Source organism: Cervus canadensis, chromosome 12 (assembly GCF_019320065.1).
Source record: "Cervus canadensis isolate Bull #8, Minnesota chromosome 12, ASM1932006v1, whole genome shotgun sequence".
Lineage (NCBI taxonomy): Eukaryota > Metazoa > Chordata > Mammalia > Artiodactyla > Cervidae > Cervus > Cervus canadensis.
The window spans coordinates 20,274,013-20,290,524 of NC_057397.1; the positions used below are offsets into that span (position 1 = coordinate 20,274,013).

The window sequence follows — 16,512 nt, forward strand, 5'->3', positions numbered from 1 at the left end:
GGGGTGTGGGGAGTGTGGGGTGTGTAGGGTGTGTGAGGGTGTATGGAGTGTGTGGAGGTGTGTGTGGAGTGTATGGGGTGTGGGGTGTACGGGTGTGTGGGGTGTGAGGGGCTATGTGGGGTATGGGACTATGTGGGTGTGGGGTATGAGGTTGTGTGAGGGGGTGTGGAGTGTGTGGGGTGTGGTTATAGGGGTGTGTGGAGTGTGTGTGGAGTGTATGGGGTGTGGGGTGTAGGGGTGTGTGGGGTGTGAGGGGGTATGTGGGGTATGGGGCTGTGTGGGTGTGGGGTGTGAGGGTGTGTGGAGTGTTGGGGTGGGGGTGTACGGGTGTGTGGGGGATATGGGATATGGGGCTGTGTGGGTGTGGGGTGTGAGGGTGTGTGGAGTGTGTGTGGAGTGTATGGGGTGTGGGGTGTAGGGGTGTGTGGGGTGTGAGGGGGTATGTGGGGTATGGGGCTGTGTGGGTGTGGGGTGTGAAGGTGTGTGGAGTGTGTGTGGAGTGTATGGGGTGTGGGGTATAGGGGTGTGGGGTGTAGGGGTGTGTGGGTGTGTGTGATGGGTGTGGGGTGTAGGGGTGTGTGGGGTGTGAGGGGGTATGTGGGGTATGGGGCTGTGTGGGTGTGGGGTGTGAAGGTGTGTGGAGTGTGTGTGGAGTGTATGGGGTGTGGGGTGTAGGGGTGTGTGGGGTGTGAGGGGGTATGTGGGGTATGGGGCTGTGTGGGTGTGGGGTGTGAGGGTGTGTGGAGTGTGTGGATGTGGGTGTGTGGGGTGTAGGGGTGTGGGGGGTTGAGAGCAGCCCAGGTTCCCAGTGCACCCTGGGACCCTGAGCACACCTTGGCAGAGCTCCCGGGGACCACAGCCAGGACCATCCGTCCCTGGTGTGCGTGGTCACTGGCCATGTTCTGCACCCGGGCTCAGAACTCTGGTCCTGCCGACCTGAGAAGCACCAGAACCACTGCGGCCTCCGCCACACTCCTGGCCGGGCACTATCTCATCATTATTCTCTTTTTTCTTTCCTTCCTGCTTTTTCTCAACATTTTCCAATTTTTGTGTGTATTATTTTCTTCTCCTTTTCTCCATTTACTTCCTTTTCTTCATTTCAGGGAATGCCAGGCCCATTACTTAATTTCTATATGACCAAAGAACAGCAAGTTCACTCCATCTGGCTTCAATTTCCTTCTCTAGAAACTTTGGTAATAATCCCGCTCTTCAGATTAGTCAGGAGAATGAGACACTGTACAGAAAGAGCCATAATCCTTATTCTGACTCAGTGTGGCCACCCTCTGCTAGCTTCGCCACGAGGACACTGACTACCATCGACTTCTACAAAATAATAACTATCGAGCATCACATTGCTCATTCTGGGATTCAGGACAGAATGTGAAAAATACTCTCGGTTCGTGAATCACCTTGGCATGGACGCAGGAACAAAGAGCCGGGGTAAAGAACCATCCCGGGGCTTACAGGGATTCAGAAGCACTTCTGTGTGTGTCCCGCGGGGACAACTCAGCGCCCAACAGTGAACCACCCACGCTCAGACCCTGACAATAGGCACTGAGCTTAAAAACTACCTTGTCAACTCAAACCTAGTGCAAGCTCTAGGACTCCAGGAACTCAGCATCTCCAAAGCCATCTTTGTTCTTGCTGTAACATCGAACTTCCCGTAGCTTGTCAATCCCAGATGTCAGATGTGTGCCGTGTGCGAAGTCCCTTCAGTCATGTCTGACTCTTTGCAACCCCAGAGACTGTAGCTGGCCAGGCTCCTCTGTCCATGGGATTCTCCAGGCAAGAATACTGGAGTGGGTTGCCATTTCCTTCTCCAGGGGATCGTCCCAAACCAGGGATTGCACCCCTGTCTCTTGTGTCTCCTGCACTGGCAGGTGGGTTCTTTGCCACTAGCTCTACCTGGGAAGCCCAGATGTCAGATACTTAGATTGCAAATTGCAGTGAGTCTGCACTAGAAGACCTGAAGGAAGTAAGCCACTCTGAAAAGAGCAGACGTCTAATCGAAATGATCCATCTTCCCCATGACTGTGCTGGGACATCAGCTCCATCAGCATTAGATAGGAACGGACCCCAGCTGAATCCACAAAGCTGCCCAGATGACTCCTCACATGTTTCTAAAGAGAGAATATTTGTTATGAGACTTCACTTTCTGCTGAGTGATAAGAAGTATACACAGCCAAGGAGGTCCCCAAGGTACCTACTTGACCCTCAAGTGGCAGGAGTACCCCAGAATATAAGGGGTACCCTGCAGACATTGCTACAGAAATTATGGTGGTGGTTTACAGCTAAGTGATGTCCAACTCTTGAAACCCCATGGGCTGCAGCCTGCCAGGCAGCTCTGTCCATTTCCAGGGATTTTCCAGGCAAGAATACTGGAGAGGGTCACCATTTCCTCCTCCAGGGGATCTTCCTGACCCAGGGATCAAACCTGCATCTCTTGCATTGGCAGGCAGATTCTTTGCCACTGAGCCATCAGAGCCTATGTCAAATGACACAAAGACCCCGAAAGGGAGCAAGAACCCACTTTGCTTTGTTACTGATGGGGACTGGACTGGACGTCTGACTATGTGCAAGCAGAAAGGAGACTTGTGGTGAACACTGACCATGGCCAGTATACAGTGGGGTTGCGAGGGTGAGGAAGAGAAAGTCCAAGCCCCCAGCCCGTGGCACCAAGCCTCTCCAATGTGGGGGGTTTCATCCCAGTGGACTCGCTCAGGAACAGGGATGCACTAACAGTCACTCTGTAAGGGATCGTCCTTCGTGCCACACATTTTTGACTGGACCCCACCTCCAGGTCTCATACCTGGGATTAGGTGCCCTCCATTGGGAGTGGTTTAGGCAAGGGACTGGTTGGCAATAGGGGGTCTCCTGGACTGGGGGTGTCCCTGACTCAGGAGAATCACCATCCTTGCTCTCATCCGGTCTATGCTTCCAGAGGATCCACTCCCACCACCTCACCTCCACCTTGGACCCCAGTGTGGAATCATGGCAAATGTGAATGTAGACACATTTCTGGGTTATACGGCAACAACATAAACGAGGTGTAACTTTGGGGACTTTGCACGAGCTGGACTGATCAGGGAATGCGGAGGAGCACAGAGACACATGTTCACCAATTCTCAAACACCACCTGAGGCAAACCTGCTTCTTACAGTTTACAGGGTCTGTTTTATATTAAAGTTGAATGTGTATGATTTAAAAAAGTTTTTCTAAAGTAGTTTTATGATAGATTAAGTCAAACCATCCCTAAATACTTGGGTGAACTTTTAAAAGCCGAGCAGAAGAACAGTGACTAAGCCCCACATGGCAGAATCTAACCAGAAGCTGCTGCAGTGGGAGACCCCTGCCCTCCTGGGAAGGTGTGGCTGGTGGTGACGGAGACGCAGACCTGCCCTGGGTCCTGGAGGCTCCTCCAGCCCCACTCCCAGCTACTCTGCACGCCTGCTCAGCTGCTCACTCATCCAGGAGCTTGGCTACAGGTTGGTCCTCCTACCAGACAGGTGTCCTACATCCTCGGGGCCAGTCTCACTGGATATGGGGATGCCAGTGAAAGTGCAGGAGGGGTAGGGAGGAGGGAAGGACAGAAGGGGAACAGAAAACACTCCAATCTTGTGATTACTGCCATTGACACTGACTCATGCCCAGAGATGTTAAGGAAGATGCTAAAGTCACACAGGGAACTATACTCAGTATTATGTAATAATCTGTAAGGGAAAAGAATCTGAAAAAGAATACACACACACACACACACACACACACACATACATATATATGTAGAGTGAGAAGTGTTAGTCGCTCAGTTGTGTCCGACTCTTTGTGACCCCATGGACTGTAACCCGCCAGGCTCCTCTATCCATGGGATTTCCCAAGCAAGAATACTGGAGTGGGTTGCCATTTCCTCCTCCAGGGGATCTTCCCAACCCAGGGATCGAACCCAGGTCTCCTGCATTGCAGGTAAATTCTTTACCATTTGAGCCCAAATTCTTTACCATTTGAGCCACCAGGGAAGCCCACATATATGTACACGTACATGTACATGTATATGTATATGTATCTGTATCTGAAGCACTGTGTTGTACTCTTGAAACTTATATGATATTGCAAACCAACTATACTTCAATAAAAGATAAAGTGTATGCTAAAACCAAATTAGCCTCCCTTCAAAGTCTCTGAGCTTCAAAAATCTGAAAAGGGGGGATGATGCTTACTTCCAAATGTCTACTTCAGTTCTTCAAACGTGTCAGCTGGCAAGCACCAAGCACTTCCCTAGGACAGACAGAATCACTTGCAGGAAGGCTGGGGTCAATGTGCAGTGACCCAGAGTTTAACCAGTGGAGGGTGTGGCCGTGAACTCTTTGGAATGGCACTGAGTCAGGGCTCATCAGACCCACGTGGGGGCTCCAGCCACGAGAGGAAGCTGATGGCTACCTACAGAACATCTGACTTCTGGGGTGACGCCACCTCCAGGGATAATCCAGCCCACAACTCTGGGGTTGCCACGGCTGGGACATCCAACAGCCAGGATCAGTCCCTGGACTACAGCTCTGCACGTAGGGATGCCCACACCACCCCTCTGCGAAACCACGGAAGGGAATTTGACAAGAAGCATCCTTGTACCAGATTTGCTCTCGTGTTCCAGCCTGTGGTGCAGAGACGTGTGGGCTCATGGCTCACAGGCTGCTGCGTCCCCAGGATAGATGACACCACCTCTCAGCGCACACAACCCAACCCTGTGATATGATAGACGCTAATGACATCTCGTTTTACGCAAGGGGTGGGAAATGTTGAATTCATTTGTAAATACCTCCTGAAATTTAAAATCATCACTTTACCAAAATCGAAAACCAGCTACAGAATTACATATTATCTAAATAGGATGGTGAGAAATGGGGCAGGAGGAATAAGTGGACCCCGCTGTCATGTTCTGTCTCCAACTTATTGATCGACACTGGAACAGTACCTCTTTCTCCTCCTCCGTCTTCCCGTGGGCTTTGCTATAGTTGATGGGAGCATCCCAGCCCTCGTGGTCACACAGGGCCTGGTAGAAGGCGGCATTCACCAGAAGGCTGCTGGTCTTGAATGGGGAAGAGGAAGCGGTTGGAACAGAAGGATTAGTGGAAGTTAGGGGTGCGGCTTTGTCCAGGATTCGAGCTTTTTTCATGCTTAAGTCCAACGTGCCATTCTCATCCACTTCTATCTCGGCCCCCTGTATATAACAGGAAACAAAAAAACCGTGTAAGCAGTTTGCAGTGGTAGCCTGGCCATGTGGGGCTTTTAAGGGATCATTTTAAATGCAAGCTTTTATGGAAGTATATCTGATTTTAAATCTCGCTTTCTGATTCGCTTTGGTTAATGTTCAATTCTTAGGCAGACTTTTCAGAGCAGCCCCATTAGGGAGTTTTGTGTTTCTGGGTTTAAGCAATGTAAGCCTAAATATAAGTAAGATGGTCCAAATACTAAATGTACTGGCTAAACCTATTTTATCTTTTTTTTTTTTTAAGTTTAGCTTTAAATCTTCCTTTCTAATTTGCAGAATTATCACTTCCAATTCATCCTTTAAAGCATTAAAACTGGAGTTAATAAAGAGACACACTATCCTCCTCCCAACATTAAAAACATGCAAAAAACAACCAGCTGGGAGAGAATTTTTATTGGGAAATATTAGAACCATATTAGATTACTGTGACAGTGACATTTTACCCTGGGTGACTTGAACCAGAAAAGCTTGGTTAACTCGTGGGGGGCGGGTTGGGGGGAGGTGGGCAGTGCACGCCTAGTTCCCCCTTGGGGCTGAGGTGGCAGCTGGCAGCATGACCAGGGTGGGGGTAGGAGGTTAAGTTCTACGTTGAAAACTCCAGAATAAAGGTGATTATTTTCCAGATACTCAGTATGAGACTTTAATTCTGCCTCACGACGTTTCTCCTCGGGAGACCTTGGCTAAGCTTCGTTTTGTTTTTAAGGCTCAAGTGCCAACAAGGTCCCCATGCATCCTGGCCTTTCCACAAGTCACGTGCCCGAGGATGGTGTGCGCGGTCCTGAATCACAAACGCTGCCAAACAGTAACTCCCGGGATGCTCAGAGAGTGAGCTTGTTACCCTCCTAAGTGGGTCAAAGGAATACCTTCCCGGTGTTCTCATTGCCATCCATCAAGTCACAGTTAACTTCTAGACAATGTCTCTCCTCTGTTCCTTTTGACTGGAAAAGCAGGAGACTTCCCTGAATATGTTCCTAAGATCCTTAACAGTTACTTCGCAGGGGTTCATTTTAACCCCCCAGTTACACTCTGCCCTTACCCCTTCCCCAACATTCCCACTGAGATGAGACCCACTGTACTGTCACTGAATTAAAAAATAAAAGCATCTCTTCTGTCTGCTTGTTTTACCTGCAAAGTTTTTGTTCTCAGTCTCTCAAGTAAAGATGCTTTATGATATCTGTGGGAGGTAAATACACTTCTAATGTATTTGTACTAAGATGCTTTCGTCCTGTCTTTCTGTCCTTTTTAGTAAATAGTTTAATCTCCTGTGATAGTTTTAAGCCCTGAATTTCACAGTAGAGCTTATCCAGGATAATAACTTAGTAACCACCACATCTTATGCCATCTGTATAATATCAAATACATTTTTATACCAGCATTAATAAACCTTAGTTACAAAAATCCAAGATATTAACCATATCTGTGCTGCATACTCTCTCCATGATACAATGCAGTCTGCCACAAGCACATCAAAACAACTTTTGGCTTCAACGCTGATATGTAACTATAGCAATGAAACAGAGCTATAGCAATCAAGTTTAATGGCCAATGTAAAGTAAAATGCTAAATATTGTAGTTGCTGACATTTTTTTCATAAAAAAATAAAAAACTTGGGTTAAGACTGCACAACCAACATTCACATAAAATTCCAGACCTCTGTGACAGATGGCTTAGGAAAAAGGAGCCACGTGACTGGGCTGCAGCGTTTTATAGTGCAAAACCCATAAATAGTGCAGATTCGAGCTTGCTGAAAAAAAAAAAAAAACCCAACTATTCCAAGACAACACCAATATACATTTTAGTTTTTACAGGAAAAAAAAAAAAAAAAAAACTTCCAATGAATAAATGAGAAAAAAAAACAGAGATTCTCAGAGTTGTGGTGGTTCTACATCTTGAGTAATCATGGGCTGATTGAAAAAAAAAAAATCATTCCTAATGTTTGAACGAGGTGGTTTTCTGTGCCCCGCGCCCCAGCCGGCTGCTCTGAGCACCTGACCGTGCTGGGGAAGGGGAAGGCGGGTAGCAGGCGGCCATGCGGGTACAGATGGGCTTTAAGTGAGCTCACAGATGCACTCGACAATTACACACAGCACCAGAGAAGGGCCCCTTTCTGCCCATGGATGGGTGGATCACACGTTTACTGCATGGATTTCATTCAGAGCAGTATCAATAGACATCATTTCTCTCTGTGCCTGAAACTCCACATGGCAGGGCAATGAGGAGGGGGGTGGTGGGAGAGGCCATCGGCGGGGAGAGGCCAGCCCTACCCAGACAGGGACCCCCAGCCCGACTCCTAAGATGTTCATTTCTCAAAGGGCTGTTTAGATCTTATTTTAATCGTTTGAATTTTAAGCTTCTTGAGCCTGGTCTAACACTGCTCATATACTCTCCAACTTGGGAGCAACATCAGTGACCATGTAATTAATCCACTTCTGAGTTAGAGATATTCTCTGTGATGTGTTGATTTTCAAAAAGATGGAGAAAGCACATACCATTTTTAAGCCACTATATTTAGGGCAAAAGAAAATGGAAAAATCTAGTGTCGCTGCCTTCAAGAAGCTTATTTGATGCATACAGGACGTTTTTAGTGAAAAAGACTACAAATTATTATTTTAGTTTATATAATTTATGTATAAATTATACAATTATAAATTATTATTCAGCTGAAAGTTGAGGTGATTATCTATTATAAGCCTTATCTGTACTATAAAATCAGTAGTGACTCAGATGTCTGCCAACAGAGGGACAATATTACACTGCACCTATTAACTGGCACATTATGTGATCAGTAAAACGATACTTTCAAGGACTTTGTCTCAACAGGGAAAAGACTTATGTCACTGAAAGCAGGAGACAACCTGGAATTCTGGTTACACTTACAACTAGGGAAAATGGGAAGAAAATCATTTTCTGAAGAAGAACAAAAGGGAAAACACAGAAATTCTTGTGAGCATAGGCTAAGGGCTCTTTTCCTTGAATATTTCCCAGGAAAATGATAATATTATATTGTTTCAATAATAAAAAAATTATCTTACATTCAAAGATGGTGACAAAGTAAATAAAAAACAAAACTGAAATTTTACTTTAAATGTTCTGATTATGAAAAGCATTAACTCCCAAGGCATCGATACAATAAGATAGCCTTGTTTTCCTTATTTGGCATATTTTCCTTTGTTAATAAGGAGAGGTTGAACCACCTCCTTGTTTTGTGACAGGACTAAGACAAGAGCAAGGGGAGGGGGTCTGCAGATGGGTTTCTGCTCCATCTCTCCACTAAGGCTCTTCTGTTCTTGATTCAGGGGGGTTGTCTGGGGAAACATCTTCTTCACATTGAAAGTCCTCTGAAACATGTTTTCAAAGTAGGCGGGGTATTGAATACTGTTCACTGTGCTATACAGAAAGTCCTTGTTAACAATACCCTGCCTACTTTGAAAACATGTTTCAGAGGACAAGAGTGTGTATGTTAACCCCAAGTTATTTATAGCACAAGGCACTCTACTCAACAATCTGTTAATAATCTATATGGGAAAAGAACCTGAAAAAGAATGGATATGTGTGCACGTACAATTGGATCACTTTGCTGTATACCATAAACTAATACAACACTGCAAATCAGCTGTAATATAAAATAAAAATAAATTAAAAATCTAATTAATATAAAAAAATAAAATATTCTTGCCTATCCTCAAAAAAAGTAGGCTAGGTACTAACCATAAACAAATGGGGACTTCCCTGGTGGTCCAGTGGTTAAGACTCTGTGCTGCTTCTACAGGGGGTATGGGTTTGATCCCTGTTCAGCGAACTAAGATCACACATACCCCCCAAAATTAAATGAATAAATGAATAAAATAAATGAACTGAAAACATCTTATTCTTACTAAATTGCAATTGAGCATTAATATTAACACTATTAAGACTATGGCTCGTAAGATATACTAATAGAAATCCTGTGATGAAATTCAGAAGAGAAGTAAGTGACTGATAGGAGGTGTAAAATTAAAAACTGTTGCTGTGTTAGTCACTCAGTCATGTCTGAATCTCTATAACCTCAGGGACTGTAGCTCACCAGGTGCCTCTGCCCATGGAATTGTCCAGGCAAGAGTACTGGAGTGGGTTGCCACTCCTTTCTGCAGGGGATCTTCCCGACCCAGGGATTGAACCCAGGTCTCCTGCATTGCAGGCAGATCCTTTACTACCTGAGCCACCAGGGAAGCTAAATTTATAATCTTTTCCGCTAAATCTTTGTCTGACACTTGAAGTCATAGTGAAAACTCTTGGTAGACCAGTAGTTTGTACACCAGGGAATGATAAATTCTTCAAGGAGATCAAAAGTTAGGCATGAATTCAAGTTTTGTCTCTAATAGTCGTAGCTGTTCCACTTAGGGGCAATTATTTAATATCTCTGCACTACTTTCTTCACTTGCAAAATGAGATGCCATTCAAGTAATTCTTGGACTTCCATGGTGGCTCAGATGGTAAAGAATCCGCCTGCAATTCGAGAGACCTGGGTTCAATCCCTGGGTTGGGAAGATCCCTTGGAGAAAGGCACAGCAACCCACTCCAGTATTCTTGCCTGGAGAATCCCATGGACAGAGGGGCCTGGCAGGCTACAGTCCATGGGGTCGCACAGAGTCAGACATGACTGAGTGACTAAGCACACAGCACGTTATGGGCAGAGGGCTCATTTACAGTGCATGACACATAGTAGGTATTCAGCAGACAACACAACTGATAATAACCATAATTTGATTGGGTTTTTGGACTCTAAGAGACCTCCCTATGCTGTTCTACATGGAAGCAAAGAGGTGGTTTCCCCACACACGTCGCTGATTCCCTGAGATCCTGACTGCAGTCCCTCAGAGCAGCTCACTCACATTGTGCAGCAGCAGCTGACTTCACATTAAAGTTACTGAAAAAGGCTGATTTTGGATTCTAACCACCCCCAGAGCCACCGGGCTATTTCTGAGAGAAGGCAGCAGGAGTGGCGATGTGATAGCGTGTTGTTTCTCGGCCTTGTTCAAGCACAAAACAGACTTTGAACTTTAAACATTTCAAGCAAGTGTCAATTTTTTGTTTTCTTTTAAGGCACACTGTGCATATGCCACTTTGTCTAAACAGGTGGGGAAAACACCAAAACAAACAACAGAACACTTGGCAAGCGGCAGTGATTGGGATAAAGATAGACTGTGTGCCTGTTCCTACCTCTGCTCACGAGGGAGGAGGAGGAGGAAGGTGGGGAGGAAGGAGGATGGAGTGGGCTTTGCAAACCCCCGCTGCTCACTCCTCCTGCTGCCTGGTTCTTCCCAGTCCTGTGCTCATCTCAGAAGCACCATCTCCAGACTCAAGGGGGAATATCTGAAGCTGTGGTCCATCTATGTTTTGCAAACTCACAGGAATTCCACATGGAACTGAAGAACAGGCTGCAAATCTCAGGACCAAGGACAGTTCTAGTACCACACTGTGGCTCATTCTTCAAACAAAAGTGTCCGTAACCACAATGATCTCCACTCAGTATTGCTATTACTAATTTTTCTCTGACTTGATTTCTCAAAGAGATACTTAAAACACCCACAGGTGATTTAGGCAGTGTGGACATGCTGTGTAAGTGCTGGATTGGATTTTAACAGAAGCAATTCTTTCTAAGATCTACTTTTAGGATGTAGTGGATGTGAGCTTGGGCAGCGACTGACAGCGTTTGCCCTGGCACCTCCACCCAGGGCTACATGGGTGTGAAGGGGGTGGGTGTGAAGGAGGCGTGTGGGGTAGGCAGACAGTCAGGCTGAGAAACTCGGGAAGGAGAACACTTCAGAATGTTCATAACGTTCTTCACTGTTTTTGGAAGAGGTTCTCTTGCCTCCCTGAGGTTTGCCTCTGCCCTCTTATCTTCCACAAGAGTAGGGATTTTGCATATCACGAATTCAGTTATCCTGCCAAACTTGGGGTGAGTTATGACCTTGCACATAGCTTAAAAGAATTTGTATTAGCCCTGATGAGTGGGTATGAACGCAGTCTCAAGGTCAGGGTCCTTTGGCTTGATTTTAACAAAGTCATGCCCACATGCAAGATTCGTAACTTGTTCTCTCTCAGGCTCTTTAAACAACTTCTGAGAAGCTCACTGGGGGAAGGAAAGGACCAGATGGAGGCACAAGAAAATAAATCTTTTGTCAAAGTTCTGGTCAAATTCCTTACAGAGTCACCCACACCTCCCCTGGACCTCAGGAAAGGCCCCTCTGAAGACCTTGCTCTACACCTCTGGTGACCACTTTTTTCGTCCTTCTCTGACTGTAAGCTCCTCGAAGGCATTGTCTCTGAGGGACTCTGCTCCGTTGGGCAGCCCAGCACCTACAGACTTTCCAGTTGGGGCAGCTGGATCCTCCTGCAGAATCTCTCTAGTCCATCAACAGTGCTTCTACGCTCAGCTCTAGAAGTTGAGAATGGGGAAAAGCTGTGTATTTCTATATCCTTCTTTCCGAATTAGGAACTCAAGAGGTCTCGGATTCTGATCAGCAAAAACAAACGCACCAAACACCCACTGTGGAGGAAGCCCCGCATCCTGGTGGAGAGAGAATCAGGCTAGTGTTCAGTGCGGAGCGAGACTGTTTACACTTAATCCCACATGAAACAAAGGGCACGGAGCAGAGGGCGTTGCGGACAACAGAAACGGCCGGCCCAGGGCACTGCTGGATCACAGCCCGTGTTTCAGGGTTAATTACTTTGGCTTTCTCTCTCTCTCTCTTTTTTTTTTTTGCTACAATAATTACTTTTTGTGGTTTCAGGAATGTATGAGGTTCTCTTTTAAGGTCAGAAAATAGAATCCAACCAGGATAGAATTCTGCAAATCGTTACAGTGGTGTACAAAGGCCTGGAGGAGGGTGACACAAGGTGACAGTGTAGGGGGCCACACTGATCCTGTTTATCACCCACAAAGTCCAACAAGACAATTTTCATGGGAAAAAGGTTTTGAAAACGGCCAGCATCACAGATGCTCTACAAACCGACTGCCGCACTTTCTGCCCCTTCCACTCTTATGGTCTCATCCGTGGTTGGGCTCCTGCAGTTAAGGTGTGGTTGAAAGTTTTGGGGCTCGGACATTTGGGGGGTTCCTGTCATCTTTGTTGGATTCACTGCTTGGCTCCAGCGATTGACAGAATGTGGAGAATACAAAGGTAAAAGGCAGAAATTCAAAGGAACCAAGCGATAGATATCTATCCACATAGAGGGAAAGCCTTCACCCTACAACCATTCACTCAAGCAAATTTCAGTAGCGTTAGCCATTGTAATGCTGGCGCTTTGCTTATGTGTGAGTGTGCTCAGCTGCTGGTCATGTCTGACTCTTTAAGACCCCATGGACTGTAGCCCACTAGGCTCCTCTGTCCATGGGATTCTACAGGCAAGAATACTGGAGTGGGTTGCTACGCCCTCCTTCAGGAGATCTTCCTGACCTAGGGATCAAACCCATGTCTCATGCATTACAGGTGGATTTTTTACCGCTGAGACACCAGGGAAGCCCCTTTATTCTTACAGGACAGCCTAAACTGACAATAAAGCAAATAGGAAAGAAGACAGTTTAGTATCACTCCAATGAGCTTCACATTAGAATATCCCTTTAAGAAGGAGAAATGTATTCAGGTTTTTAAAAATGAATTTAAGAATAACCAAAGTTACATTCTAAAGGACCCAAAATCATTCATTTATGTAAATAATCTCTGACTGTGATTTCTGGGGAAACTGGAGTTTTCTTTATATTTTTGAGGCAGTGTGTTTTCCTTTGTTTAAGGAACTCATTTGTTTAAAACGGTTTTTGAGTGGTTTTTGGCCACCAACTCTTCCTGGGGTTTACTTGGCTCAGACCTGTCCAGAAGCTAATTCTGATTCTTCTGTCAAATGCGCCATGCCACTGTGCGCCCTGCTCTCCTGAAGGCCTGGCACGGGCACAGGTGAGCAGCTGACTGCACCGGGACAGGCTGAACTTAAAGGGAAAGGGGAGCAAATGCCTGTGCTGAGTTTGGGTTAGAGTTTAACCAGGGCATCTTCCACCCAGAGCAAGGGGAACTCTCTTTTCTAATCACCACTTCTTTGGTGGCTCAGATAGTAAAGAATCTGCCCACAATGCGGGAGACCCACGTTTGATCCCTAGGTCTAGAAGATTCCCTGGAGAAAGGAATGGCTACCCACTCCAGTCGTCTTGCCTGGAGAATCCCATGGGCAGAGGAGCCTGGCAGGCTACTGTCCATGGGGTTGCAAAGAGTTGGACATGACTGAGTGACTACCACTTTCACTCTTCTCCAAACCAGCCTGGGCATGCTCTGTCAGCTAGCTTCTGCCAGCTAGGTAGGAAAACAATTTCTTTTAACAGCCTTCCATGTAGACAGAAGTTACTGGCTCTAGCTGCCTGCGGCCAGTTCTGGCACCCCCATCTGAGGGTCACTGTTACTCTAGAGCATCACAGCTCCCTCTTTGGTTATTATTTTCATCAAGACATCCTAAACACAGATGTCTACTTCTCCTTGTTAGTTGGAGAGGAGAGGTTATTAGAGAAAGGTGATTAATTTTGTGAGCTCTTCCTAGAATTTGGTTCTCGATTTGAATTTGGGCCCTCTTTGGTTATTATTTTCATCAAGACATCCTAAACACAGATGTCTACTTCTCCTTGTTAGTTGGAGAGGAGAGGTTATTAGAGAAAGGTGATTTATTTTGTGAGCTCCAGAAAGATGGGGATCTCCAGAAACTTCCTAGAATTTGGTTCTGGATTTGAATTTGGGCCCTGAACTCTCAAGACCCCTTGATCCTTCTTTTGTTGACTTAATGGACCCAGGTTTTATGATGTCCTTTGAGAAAACTACAGCATCTCAGACCATTTTATGCTCTATGATGGTTCCACACACAGTAATGAGATGTCATGAATTTTGCCATGTTTTACAAGTGGCAGTTTCATTAACCACATTCTACCATCTTTGATTCTCAGACAGCGAACAGTTTCCGCTGTTCAGACAGATTCTAGTTCTGTCTGTGTTCATGCCGCTGTGGCCAGGACCCCAACACAAAAAGAGGTTTGGAATCCACTGGGCTCCCCAGCCCAGTCTCCACACCCTCCTACCCAGCACAATCTGCAAATGAGCCGTGGTCTCCCTGAACCCACCAGGCTCACCCCTTCTCAAGACAAAGGGGGCCAGGCCACGGGGGTGGTGAGCATGGCCAGGATTGCGGAGGCAGCCTATCCTCACAGCGAGCCGCTGGCCCCCCTCCGTGCTCTTGGCCTGCCTACCTTGGCGTGCGGACCCTGCTGTCTGTTGGCGAGGATGTCGGCGGCTTCCCGGCAGCGGGTGGACAGGTTCAGGATGGCCGCAGCTGCTGCGATGTGGGTGTCTTCACTGCGCTGGCCGCAGCCGTAGGAGCTGGCACGCCCTGGGCTCTGTGTGTGGGCGCCTGCACTCGGCAGCCGGGGGGGAAATTTCCCTGGACTGGAAAAATGCTTCGCTGTTGAAGAGAGATTTGATTAGCAATTGCACAAACATGGATTTACTCATTAAATAGACTTGTTTGAAAGACAGAACTTCTTGCATGAAAATACGTGAAGAATACATAGAAGCACACTCCATTCTCTCTGGGTACCTTAAATGAAGATTATTCAGATTGGTTTTCACTGGAGTTCATAGATCAAACAAGGTGACTGCTGAGAAAGAAGGCCTATTCTTTTAATATTTTTTGTATTTACACATTTCATGAGAAAAACTGTAACTCAGGTTACTGGGCATGTGCTCTGGCAGCACAGGTGGTAAAAATGGTAGATTCAAGTCTATGCTGGTGAAACTTATCAGGGACTAAAGAGGCTTAAGGCCACAACATCCACAAACAGTGTAGGTATGAGAATCAGCGATCCCTGTGGAGGAAATGGACTGTTTCATATTTGTTCTCACACTAACAATTTATAATTAGATGCAGAATTGCATGCTTTGCTATCTGTTATGCAGGTTTGTCTTGTGCTTAAATCAGTAGAAGTTTCTCTTCCTCCAACTTGGTGGACCTGAGTAGATGATGAAGCTTGCTTTTTTTTTTAACTTCATTTTTGTGTTCAGGTGCAAGGCAGGGAGTAGGGGATGGACTGAGCCCAGGTTCTCAAGGTGAACAGAAAGGCACTGAATTAACAAGGTTGAGTCCTCCCTTACTCTTCTGCTGTTGGTACCAGGGTATCCCTGAGAGAATTAAACATGTTTCTCTTTACTCTGGGTGTTTGTAAACATCATTCCAGGACCGGGAGGCACATCCAAAATTTAATGTGGGATATATAGGCATTTGGCTGTTTTACTGTATGTAGTGTTTATTTTAAATATTTGATCATTATTTTTCATAAAATATAGTTAAAAACATTACCAAATATTCCTGAAGTTATAAAAATGTCAGTGAAAATTCTACTTTTTAAACCAGTATCCATATTATATGAATATTTAGAAGGCTCTTATTAACTAGTTTCACCTGAATTAAACATATATGTATGTGTGTATATTTTATATACATATAAAATAAAACTATCTGCACATAGATAGAAAACACTGTGTGTGTATTTGTGTGTATAATTTTCCCCATGAATCTAATAGGTTGTCAGTGGTTACCTATGTTGGTTATGCTTTATTTTTAGTAAGAACAGGTAAAACAATCTCTTAGAGTACAATATATTCTAGTTGATGGACACACTCCTCCCTAGTCTGTTTAGCCACTGTTGGGTTTTATACAGCATTCAAGTTCTTTGAAAAATTTGGTGATTCATATCACAGAAGGGAGAAACATTCTGTGTTCCTAAGAGCACCACATCTAGGTAACTATGTGTCAGATCAAAGGGAGTCCAGGGATCTGCACAATGCTGTAAACAATTCGTGGTCTATGGAGGACTCCAACTGGGGGATTATTTCCCTTTGTAGAAATCATTCCTGGATTTATTCCCAGGTGAAAAATCTCACCTTTTCATTAGAATATTCAAAGACTCTAAACAACTGGAGGAAACTGTTAGAAAAAACATCAAGTTTTATGTGTTACAAGTGCCTTTGCATTATGACTGTCCATACAAATGTGTCATTGTTAGAGAATAAACACGTTTCTGCATTAATTCTTAAATCTGTGGGTGAACATCTCCATAGTCACACTTTTTTTTTCCTAGTAAAATCTTGATTTCTGAACTGTGAGTTTCTTCTTAGACCTTTCACTTTTTCTCCCACCTTAAGACTGAAAGCTTTTGCTAATGCAAGTAATACTTTAAA

General features: G+C 45.4%; 1 protein-coding gene across 2 annotated transcripts in view; it reads right to left on the reverse strand.

Annotated features, from left to right (window-relative positions):
• The window catches only part of ST18 (ST18 C2H2C-type zinc finger transcription factor), a 93,798-nt gene that overhangs the window by 23,795 nt on the left and 53,491 nt on the right, over positions 1-16,512 (reverse strand). For both annotated transcript variants that reach the window (XM_043484023.1, XM_043484022.1), the window contains exons 11-12: positions 14,526-14,737; positions 4,967-5,212 (exon numbers count right to left, since the gene is read on the reverse strand). In XM_043484023.1, coding sequence (XP_043339958.1) covers positions 4,967-5,212; positions 14,526-14,737 — 458 coding nt within the window. The remainder of the gene's footprint in view (positions 1-4,966; positions 5,213-14,525; positions 14,738-16,512) is intronic.